Here is a 12,095-nt window from a genome sequence, read left to right as displayed (position 1 = left end):
CAAACAATGACAATTTCCCATGGGAGGAATCCTTCCAACAGTTTAAAATTGTAATTCCAACTCCACCTGTCCTTAATTTGTTGTTAAACTTTGTAAAATCTATATTTTAAGCATCCTTTTGCTGTTTAATTTGAAAAGATAATATTTTTCAAAAGCTTTTACAATCATATTTTAAAAATTATCTAAAGAGAAGGCAACTCATCTAGTAAATGCAGTATACCTTATTGATCTGAAGGGTCTTAATCTTTAATGCAAATTCAGAGTGATTAAGCAGTGAGGCTTGGTTGAACTTAGTTCTTTAAAAAGGTTGGGTTGATGACCATGAACAAAGATGGTTCCTCCCTCGATTTGCAGATGCTCATCCCATAAGCATACTGTAAAATGACATTCCTATGACTTACTCATGAGAAGCTGCTTTGTGGACCAGCTATCTCAAGTTCTCCCCTTACCATGGGGAGATATCAGTGTCCTGGCTCTTGTAACAATTTTCTGTTACAAAAAAAGGGACACAAGCTACCAATAGCCATGACTTTCAACCAGAAGTCAATATCCATTACATACTAATTAGGAAACTGGGCAAGCCGAATGGCATGATAATTAAATAGATATATAAGTGTCATGAGAATCTTACTCAAAAAATGCTTCTTAATGGTTGTTCATCAATTTGGAAACAGGTAGCAAGGGGGGTTCAATAGAAGTCATTCTTGGGTGTATACTCTTCAGTATTTTCTTTCATTTACTTGAAGAGTTTGAGGAAATGCTTGTCAAATGTTCAGATGACATAATACTAAAAGGGAGAGTTAATAATTTACAGGAAATATGAAATTCAAAATGATAGGTTGGAGAAACGGGCTCAGAGAGAAAAGCAAAAGATGTTTCATTTAGGAAACAAAAATAAAAGTTCTCAGGTGCAGGATAGTTGATACCTGGTGTGTTAATGGTATTTTTGGAATATCAGTGGATTACAGCATTGCCAAAACGGCAAATCAAAATGTAGACTGCATCAGAAGAACTATTTTCAAAGCACAAGAAATAATTGTTCCATTTTATTCTGCCTTGTTCAGACCTGACATCCTCGGCTGGCTCTAGTTCCATATTATGTCTCATTTTGAAAACAATTCAGATAAATTGGGACAGGCAATGAACATAAAGGGGTCTAGAAACTGAGTTCTATCAAGAGCTGGTTATGTTTAGCCTTCTGAAATGGTAATTGAAGGGAATATTCTTCAAATACCTGAAAGATTGTCACACAGAAGATTAATAATTTCTGCCTCATTCAGAATGCAGGAACAGAGAATAATGGATTTAAGTTGCAGGAAGGCAGATTCTGATTGAATAGTATGGGGTTTGACAATGGAATTATTTATCCAGAGAGGCAATTTCCCTATTTCCCTTTCATGAGATATGTTGGTGCAGATGCTAGGCAGTCATCTACTGGGGTGCTTTAGTTTAGATTTCTGCCCTGAGTATGGGATCAACTCAACGGTTTAGATCGGGGTATCAAACTCCTGATCTGGCCCATGGGGTGTTTAGATCTGGTCCGTAGGACCACTCTGGAAGCAGCGAAAGACCAGCCGATGGTGCCTCTGCCAGCAAAAACAGAGCTCAGGAGGGCCGCACGCAGCCTCGCAAGCTTCGTGTTCACTGGCAGAGGGTTGCAGCCGAAAACGGAGCTCAGAACCCTGTTTTCGCTGGCAGAGTACTCGGTTCACCTCAGGCACCCCAACACAAGTGATGTTGAGCTGACGATGCCCACCCTGGCCATGCCCCCCGCCCTCCCTGGTCAAACACAACCCCAATGAGGCCCTCAATGAAATCGAGTTTGACACCCTGGTTCAGATGATCCTTTCCATTTCTATAATTCTGTTCTTTTAGGTGGAGTTCATAATTGTGTTAAACCACTACGGCTTGGTTTCTGGTTAACATGATTCAATAATTAATCAAAATGGTTTGTAAACCACAGGTTATAGCTTAATAGGTGTGAATTTAATCAGTTGTGAGTTAATAAAATGGCCAGATTTCCACACTGTGATTTCAGATAGCTTTCCAGAATTGTGGGGAAGAGATTAAAGATAAGTATGGGACCAGCTTACTTACCAAAAGCTTCATTCATATCTCCAGTCTGACCCTTGTCACCCAAAATCAATTGAAAATTACATTGCTTGGAGGACTGATTTGTGACTCCAGCTATTTACAAGGTGTCCAAACTGTATGACTTGCTTAGTGTGATGTCTCAAATTCAAACTGTGTATGGCTTGCTTATTATGATGTATCAATCAGTAACATATCTGAACCAATGGAAGCTTCAAATAGATTCTGATAAAGTTATATGATTGGTAGATTGAATTTCTATGGCTGAAAGGATTAATGTTAGAAATAACTGCCTGTGAATAGTACCTAAGTCAGCAGAGTAAGTAACATCTGATAATATTCACTTAATAACAAGATTACTGTGGCATCATTTTAAAGATTTTCTCAGCTATACTAGAGAGTCCTTTGAACCTTTTCTATCATACAGAGAATCTCTCTCTTCTTCTGAATAGAAAAAAAATCCTAAATGCTGACTTTGTTTTCTTGATGCAGGCACTGCAGGCTACTGGAGAGCCGAATTCACCAAAAATATGTATGAACAAGGAGCTTGAAAATTGCACAGTTGAACAAAGGCTTCAGCATGGAGAAGATGAAGATCAAGCAGTCATGAGCCATGACTCCTCCTCTTGTACAAAAACTGGAAACATGACAACTTGGCAGAATGGCTTGGGAAATGCCACCTCTGTTATCTGTATAGTAATGGATAATAAAGAATCAGGGAGCAATACTACCTCATTATGTCATAATGGGGGGATCAGCACAAATAACAAAAATGGAAATAACAATCAGGACGATAAAACCAGTCCTTCCAAAATAATGCATTTTTTCCCCACTCCTCGTAAGAGGTCCAGCTCCAATGTAGAACGGCCTCGTTCGGTTATAGTTATGGGGAACTCGTCGACATGGAATGCTTTGTCTTCCCTTAGAAAAATGGGATCCTTCAAGAAGTTAAAATCATCAGTTCTCCAAGGAATTTCAGCCAAAGAAGATCCGGATAGCTTAAAGGGTAGCCTGTCAGAGAACAAAACTAGGAAGTACATTCCAAACAATACAACTGTGAGAGTTCAGACAAACAGGTATTCTTATTCGGGGCCTTTACATGACCGCACCACAGATAACACAGTGGTTTCTGATAATTCTGATGGAGAGGAAGATTCCTTCCTGAGGAACACGCATCGATCACGCAGCATCAGACGTGCTTATGCAACTGGCCGTATAAATTTATTAGATGGCGATCAAACCCAGGACCCACAGAGCAATGCCAAAATGGTCTCCTCTGTCCTGCAGGAATCCCAGATTTGTGAAATTGTAGGAAAAGATCCAGAGTGTCCCAAAGTGATTTACAGGAGGAGTAAAAGCAGCGATAACCTGAATTTTCTCAAAAAGAGCTCGTTCAAAAGGAAGTCGACCTCAAACCTCACCGACCTCAAAGCTGTAAACGAAAAGCCTTTGCTACCAAGAACCACAAGTATGTCGTCAACTGACTCAGACAAAACCAACAGGAACTCTGAGCGGAAATCAAAACGTTGGAAGAGCCCAATTAGAGCGAAGGATTTTGACAGAGTTTTGAAACTTGTCAGTAACGTAACTGATGGTGCTTTGAAGAAGGACTGTTCTAGGACTGATATTTCTTCCCCCGGTGAACAGAACCAAAAGACAAGACCAAACAGCAGGCTCCACGAGGACTATTCCCGCAGGGTTTCCAGCAGCACTGAGAATGAGAGGCGGAAGTGTCTGCCATCCCGACGTCACCCAGCTTCAGCTCCTGCCAGGTTCACCATCCAGCGCTCTGAGGATGACTCTGCTGGTTCACCATTTGCATTAAATGTTGATGCTACAGGCCGTAGGATGTCATCCTGTGAGCTTTCAGACTTGGTTTGTTCTCCACCTCCACTTCAGAACCCTGGGTCAATTCCTGATGAAGTTTTCCATGAAGATTTTGATGGGTCAAAAAACTCCAGCCCATTTACATATAGCACTGAGCCCCCCGACCAACCTGTTAGACCCACCGTTCCCAAGCCTCAGAGTCTTAGTGCTGAAAGCATCAAGTGCAACATGGATGTCCATTGTCCAGACCGGTACAGTACCCTGTCGCTCAGCTCAGTGGAAAGTGAGGGAAGAGGGGAGGGGTCGTCTGCCAAGTTGGGGAAGAGTCCTGTTTGCTTCCAGGATTCTGTGCAAGCCGTCTACTATGATGATACAAATGAAGACAGTGGCATCAGCAGCCATTCTCAGCTGAGTCTCAACTTAGCTATGAGTGCTGATGAAAAGAAGGAAGAGGTAAGAAGGAAAGTAAGCACTTTTTAAAACAATCAGTAATGCTTTATATGGTTGTCCTGTGGCTCCAGCTGTCTTGTGCTTATCTGTATTTTACCTTTCGTAGAATGCTTTCCTTTATTTATGCAGAAATAAATCCCCATGGATAGAACTTTTAAAAAACAAAAGTAGCACCAATTAGTTTGCTTCCCTATACACAAGAATAACAACAGTTCTAGCACAAAGGTTGCTTATGGACCTTTTCAAGGACAGCTTTGTTGCATATAATAAGGTTAGACACTTGGGGCAGGATCAAGACCAAGCAGGTCTAGTGAAGATAGCTGGATTCTTGACCGAAAGCATTTAGTGTAAATTACATGTCTGTGTTGATGGTAGTAAACTGATAACTGATCTGGCAACCAGCCCTAAACTTGTTAAGCTTATAAATGCACAATGTATATGTGAATATCAATATAGCATATATGGCCTATATTGTGTTTAAATGGCAATATATGTTGGTAAATGATTTGAATATGCATTGGGTAGCAGTAAGGATACCATTATTTTCTACCATCAATTTATAAAGTATCAACTGGAATGTAATGCAATTATTATGATTTTTGTAAATTTTCTTGTTTCTTCCTTACATTTTGCTTATTTCTTTCTCAGCAGCCCTAATTTATACAGCATCAAATAACTCATAATCATTAAAATGTTTAACATTTTAAGAGCCGTGGTCGCATTAAGAGCCATGGTGGTGTAGCGGTTAGAATGCAGAATTGCAGACTAATTCTGCCGACTGCCAGCAGTTCAATTCTTACCGGCTCAAGGTTAACTCAGCCTTCCTTCCTTCCGAAGTCGATAAAATAAGAGCCCAGATTGTTGGGGGCAAAATGCTGACTCTGTAAAACCGCTTATGTTTTATGTTTATGTTTTATTAAATTTATATACCGCCCTACTCCCGAAGGACTCAGGGTGGTGAACAGGCACAAAATAAAATACATAGATACAAAAGTTAGAAACATAATTAAAACCAGATTAAATAATTTACCCCTTAGACAGGAGCTGCAAAGCACTATGGTATATAAGTGGTATATAAGTCTTAGTGCTTTTGTTATTGCCATTTTGTATTAGGAAGAAAAGTGCTGTGGTCGCTGTTTTTGGCTGCATCCTGAGAGGCACATAAGCAGCGTGTCCTGTTCGATTGAATTCCTAGCCCATCTAATCCAGCAGTCTCTTCTCACAGAAGCCACCCAACTGCACGGGAAGCCCCTGGTCTTCCAGCAGGTGGCCTTCAGAGACAATCACACTACCATCAAGGCTGATAGTCATGGATTTCCATGATTTCCATGAACTGATCCAACCCTTTCTTGAACCAGCCAAGCTACATCTCACGGTAGTGAATCCAAACGTTAAATTACATGTGATATAAAAAGTATTTCTTTGGCCTGTCCTGATGCTTCCAGGATTCAATTTCATTTGGTGACCTCTAGATCTAACATTTGGGGAAGGAGAAAATAGCTTCTCCTTGTTCACTTTATCCACACTGCCTTTGTATACCTCAATGGTGGAGACTCTTTTTCTTTTTCTTTTAGACTAAAAGGACCCAAATATTGCAGCCTTTCCTTGTAGGGAAACTGCTTCACCACCTCTATCATTTTAGTTGTCCTTCTTACAACCTTAATCATGTCATTATAAATTTCAATACCTAGACTTGTATGTATCATTTGAGCAATCATTTTGATTTTTTAAAATGCAAATTTCTGTTCCTTGTGAATTTACAGAAAGGCTTGAATTTTGAATTCAGAGCCTGTAGTTGCTCAAGATTTATGCTAGAAAAGACTTCAGTATCCTGTTAAAAACATTTTGCCCTTGTCCTCCAGTTACCATCTACAAGCTCTTGCCTTTTCAATGTTCTTGTAAAGTTTGAAAGCTGAAGCCTTTGCTATGCTAAATACGAGAAGTGTGTGGAAGAACAGGAAAAGGAAACTGGGTTAACAACTTGTGGCTTTTAACTTAACTCTTCTTTTTTATTTTGTTTCCTGTTTCTTAACTACCATTCTTAACTTGCAACATACGCTGACAGTTATGTTTCAGAAAGCTTTTAAAAGTTTCCATATAGACAAGCTTTCTTTCTTTCTTTCTTTCTTTCTTTCTTTCTTTCTTTCTTTCTTTCTTTCTTTCTTTCTCTTCCTTCCTTCCTTCCTTTTTCTTTTTCTTTCTCTCTCTCTCTCTCTTTCTTTCTGTGATTATAATAAAAGTACAGATTTCATAAACTTCTCTACTGAATTTAACAGCTCCATCACTTGATGCAGTAAAGAATTATATAAACTATTTTCTTCCTCCTGTTTGTAGCTACTTCACTGACTCTATGTGGTGCCACATTTTAGATATTATCCTATCTTGGTTATTTAGAGTAGTTACCTATAACGGTGGGAAGACTGCAAGTTTATTCTAAAATGTTTGATGTTGTTGATACAAAATTATCTGGCTTTGGCTTGTCACATCTGATTTGTTGATTTATTTTTATCCCACTTTTATTATTTTTTATAAATCACTCAAAGTGGTAAACGTACCTAACACACTTTCCTTCTCCTATTTTCCCCACAACAACAACCTATTGAAGGTGTGTTGAGCTGAGAGAGTATAAGTAGCCCCAAATCACGCAGCTGGCTTTCATGTCAATTTTTAAGTCTGTATCCTCACCAGTGACTCTGAACTGATAAACCAAAGACAGTAATGCAGACTTTATTTCCATAGTTTGGGTCTCATTGTATGAAAGATAAGACCACAGAATAATACTGAAAAGTTAATGGGTAACTTTTTTATACTGAACCTGTTTTATATACATTTATCTCTGATTTCCATGCCTGTTCTTCTTTGGAATAAACTTGAGCAGATAGATCAGAGATGCATAAATCAGATGGAATATTTATTTGAAATAGGAAAGTGATAGAAGATGCACTTTGCATTAGAAGCTCCCAGGTTAGAATATCTGCTTTATACTGCAGAAGGATATAATTTCCAACATCCAGGTAAAAGGATGCAAAGTATGGGATTTGGGAAAAATCAGTGCTCAACTGTTAAATCAATAATAGAACAATAAAATAAAGTTTTTAGATTATAGTGTTTTGTGTTTAATACCGTTGTTACTGATTTAATGGAGAAGCCATAGATGGAGTGAATCTTACTCCATAGGGACTAGAAAACTGAAATGTGAGCTGAAAGATTTAACTTAACACAAGTTAGGTAGTTAAGCAAAATTCAAATGTTAATCTGTGTTGGCTACACTTAATGCGCCGGTGTTCATGTAGGAAAATCAGCACGTTCATAATCAGTGAATCTATAAATCCAGATTTTTCATAAAACAGATGGAAAATTAAAGCCCTCCATTAATTTTATTATTTAACTTCCTTTAAAGGGAAAACTGTCCCTGTTGCTTTGGGGAATCAATCTATTTGTATTCTCAACATGCCCCCTAGTGGTATGCATGGAAGCTTAATAGGTTTAAATGTCGAACATTTATGATGTTCTGACATTTAAACCTTCTAATTTTCCAGACAATCCCTTTAAATATAGCATAGGGTCAGTTACTGCTGTTGAGAATTCAATGTTCCTGCAAAATTTTGCAATTCCCATTAAATTTACAGAATACTTTAATAAGAACTTCAAAAACACAACTAGATATATCATTAGATAAAGGTAAAGGTTCCCCTTGCACATATGTGTTAGTCGTTCCCAACTCTTAAGGGGCGGTGTGCTCATCTCTGTTTCAAATCCAAAGAGCCAGCGCTGTCTGAAGACGTCTCTGGTCATGTGGCCAGCATGACTGAACACCAAAGGTGCACGGAACGCTGTTACCTTCCCACCAAAGGTGGTCCCTATTTTCTACTTGCATTTTTTTACGTGCTTTCGAACTGCTAGGTTGGCAGAAGCTGGGACAAGTAATGGGACCTCATTTCATTATGCAGCCCTAGGGATTCGAACCGCTGAGCTGCTGACTTTTCGATTGACAAGCTCAGCATCTTAGCCACTGAGCCGCCGCGTCCCTACATCATAGTAGCTGTAAATAATTACAGGTGATGACTTAGAAATCAGGGGACTCTGAGTTCTAGTCCCACTTTAGGCATAAAGAACGGGCTGGGTAATTTTGGGCCACTCATTCTCTCTTAAACCAATTCATCTCACAAGTTTGTTGTTGTGGGAGAAATAGGAGGAAGAAGGAGCATTAGCACTATTTGCAGACTTGAATTATTTATAAAGTAACTCAGTAATAAAGGTGGATGAAAAATCCAGTACTAAATGAATAAAACAACATCTATATGTGTTGATTCCTTATAACAATTTATACGGTAAGCACTGCTGTAGCATGCTGGCTTGTTTGTGGCTTGCCAAATGTTAATGATGAATGATAAAAGCAGTGTTTTGCTGCCAGGTCCTTCCTGTTTAGGGACCATGCCAGCTTATGGCACATGTAGAAAAAGCAGTATCAGGGTTCGAAGTAACACCCCCAATGAAAGAAAACTCCGAGGCTAGAAGTTCCTCAAAGTTCCATTTTATTAGAGATGTCATATTGGCACATCTGGGAAAACCTGAATCTGAAAGCTTCTAGGTTTTCCCCACCCAAAGGAAAGTCCAAGTCCCTGCCCAGCACCCACATATCCATTATATTGTTCAATCAATGCACCGTCCCAACTGGAGATGCCTCCCAGTTCCAGCCCTCCAGGTGCAGGGCAAAATGTCCTTGACTTTCTGAGAAAGGAATGTTATTATGACTACATATCATTCTGGCTCCATACAATTCCCGCTCTCTGTTTCCCACAGTAGTAAATGTGGCAGGCCTGAAGGCCCAACGAAAAAGATGGTTTCCAGGCCTGACAAGCAGGGCTTGTGTGACAATGCTGTTTTCATCATTCTGCCACTCCCCCCCTGCAGATGCTGATTTGATAACCCAGGCTCATGATTAATAAATATAATGAAGTTTAATTTATAGAAAAATATAATTAAACGATGGTAGGCAAGATTCATTCAGGCGCTACAATATAATTAGGTCTGTAATGAAGCCTGTGACCTTTTATTATCTAAACAATTGAGCAAATGCATTAATCATTATCCATAACAAGGATGCGGAAGCCAGCTTAGTTTCCCTCTCTTGTCAGCTGTTGCAGAAGGACAGCAATAGAGCTGAGCTCACAAAGTGCAGTTGCACTTCAGATTTCATACCATTTTATTCAGATTTCATACCATTTTAACGTAGATAATAACCTAATTATCATTCAACCCTTTTTTTTTAATTTCTTGTGGCTTCAAATCAGCCTCTTCTCTTGGTGACTATAACATTTCATGTGAGAAACTGAGAGGCAGTTCAGTGTAGTGGTTAAAGTGCTTGCTTAGAAACTCGGAGACTGAGTTCTAGTCCTGCCTTGGGCGTGAAGCTAGTTAGATGTGAAAAAAAATTAGGAGAGTGTTAATATTTTGTTGCCTCACCTTGCCTTGAAATACACAAGCATGCATAATCGAATAATAATAATCTGTGTTTATAATATGGTATTTTAAGGTTGCAGATTGTAGCATGGAAGAAACCAGCTTAACTTTCTAATCCTCCTGAATTTCTCTGTGCTCAATGGACTGATGTTGGATCAAATGTACTGTATTTTTCTATGAACCATTTCTGAAAACAAGCCACAATAGCATGTCTGCTCCTGAGAGTGGTGTGCATAAGCCAGGACATGACTACCATAGAATACTGGATGTCCTGAGACAGAGGTTCCTAGAGGTTTGGGACTGCTGGTTCCCATAATTCCCAGCCACTGGGCTGCAGAACAATGGAATTATAATTGCCAGATTGAAGAAGGCTGACTTTAAGAAATGCCAACAGTAAGCAAAGCCTTTGCTACTCTCTTATCAGGATCTGTTCTGGATCTACCTGCTAAGTATGCAGAATTGCAGTCCATTATATAGCACTGCTCATAAACTGTGCTTGGAGAGAGTATTTCTGCAGGAAGAAAAATCAAAATCACATTTAGGGCAAAACACTTCTGTTTATTCTCTACTAGTCCTTTTTCATGTGAATATCCCTACAGCATAAATATACATACCTAAACAGGATTCCATATATAAAGTTAATCTATTTATTTATTTGCATCCTGCCTAGTTATTTTTACAAACAGCTCAAGGCATTGAACATATCCAACATCCTTTCCTCCTCTTAGTTTCCCCACAACAACCTTGTAAGATGAATTGGGGCTGAGGGAAAGCGAGTGGCCCAAAGCCACCTAACTGCTTTCATGGCTAAGGCAGGACTAGAACTCACAATCTTTGGCTTTCTAGCCTGGTGTCTTAACCATTAGACCACAGGTGTCAAACTTCCTGTGTCATGTTGCTGTGATGTGATGTTTTGCGATGTTTTCCCCATTTGCGGAGCTGGGGTGGGCGTCGCCTGCACATGACGCATCTGGCCTGCAGGCCGCCAATTTGACATCCCTGCATTAGGCCAATCTGACACTTTCCATTTTGGGAGATAGGAAAAGCAGATTGGATTGTTCTAATTTGCTATTTGGTTTCAAAAAACATGTACAGTAAACCCCATCATTGTTTCCCCCCACCCCATTCCAACTTTCAGGAGGTTATTTTTCTGAATGTATCTTTCAGTAATTATGATTACCAGGAACTTCCAAAATCTAAAACTCAACCTTGTGTTTTCCAACTGTTGGGATTTCAACTTTCACTAAACACTCAAGTTTAACTAATAATTATGATATAATAATTACAGTGATTATCACAAAATTTAGTCACAAAATTAACCTAAAAGAAATTGCCTCAGTTTTGGACTGGTTAAGATAAGTCATAATAGTGTTTCTCAACATGCCCTCCTAAAGATATAATAAAACTACAGTTCTTAGCTAGTTGCTTAAACTGGTTAGGATTTCTGAGAATTACACTAATTGGTAGTTGATATTAATGTTTAATGTGTCTTTAATTTATACAAATATATTTTTAAAAATCAAGTAAAAACTACCTGCGTATATAGCTATTTCCCATAGATTTTAAGATAAGGGATCATATTCCCAAATATATTTTTCAGATTTTATTATTTAGATTGGTAAGAATAAAAGTAGCTTTGAATGAATTAGTAAATGAAGATTTACATGGCTAATATGAACTCATTTGCCAGTTGTCCCAGAAGTATTTTGTTAGGAGTAGATAACAAACCCCTGTTCTTGTTGCAAATACTTCAAGCCATCTGGAATATGGGAGGCAAGGCCATTGCTGCATCACAGATTACAAATCTTTCTATGAATTCTTTGTTTCCATCAAGTGAAAATGAAACATTAAAGGCATTAATTTGACCATTCCTTTCCGGTCTCAGGAGACTAGAGAAGTAATCAGAGAAAGGGGGGGGGGGAATCTATTTGGATTTTTAATGATAGCAGTGTTCTTGTCCCTTCTCCAGTTTGAATGCTAAGAACTTTTCATTCCTTGGCACAATTATCACCCAAGAAAAAGGGATGAAATGTGCAGAGGAATGAAACAAGAAGGGAATTATGAAAGAGCTAACTTGAGTGGTAGAACCCATTGAAATGACAGGAGATGCAGAAGAAACGAGAAGCCAAATGCAGGCTATTCATTACTCTTGAGTGTTACTTGGAAACAGACTAACAAACATAGAGTTTACGGTAAGCTATGAAAAACAATGAAGGATTTTCTCATAGTTCCAAGAGGTTTGTTTTTTTTAATAATATCTTCAA

At 38.8% G+C, this 12,095-nt stretch overlaps 1 protein-coding gene across 17 annotated transcripts in view; it reads left to right on the top strand.

Moving 5' to 3' along the window:
* Positions 1 to 12,095, top strand: part of SPATA13 (spermatogenesis associated 13) — a 132,787-nt gene that overhangs the window by 77,656 nt on the left and 43,036 nt on the right. For 7 of the 17 annotated variants that reach the window (XM_034410385.3, XM_087894692.1, XM_087894693.1 and 4 more), the window contains one exon: positions 2,584 to 4,383. In XM_034410385.3, coding sequence (XP_034266276.2) covers positions 2,584 to 4,383 — 1,800 coding nt within the window. Of the gene's footprint in view, positions 1 to 2,324; positions 2,411 to 2,583; positions 4,384 to 12,095 lie in introns of those variants that run through there. The other 10 variants (XM_034410448.3, XM_034410397.3, XM_087894697.1 and 7 more) reach the window with 4 other exon arrangements.

This window comes from Pantherophis guttatus, chromosome 5 (assembly GCF_059756535.1).
Source record: "Pantherophis guttatus breed Tessera chromosome 5, ASM5975653v1, whole genome shotgun sequence".
In the NCBI taxonomy this organism is placed as follows: domain Eukaryota; kingdom Metazoa; phylum Chordata; class Lepidosauria; order Squamata; family Colubridae; genus Pantherophis; species Pantherophis guttatus.
Note: the sequence above shows the minus strand (reverse complement) of the source record. Positions and strands in the feature narration are given on the sequence as shown.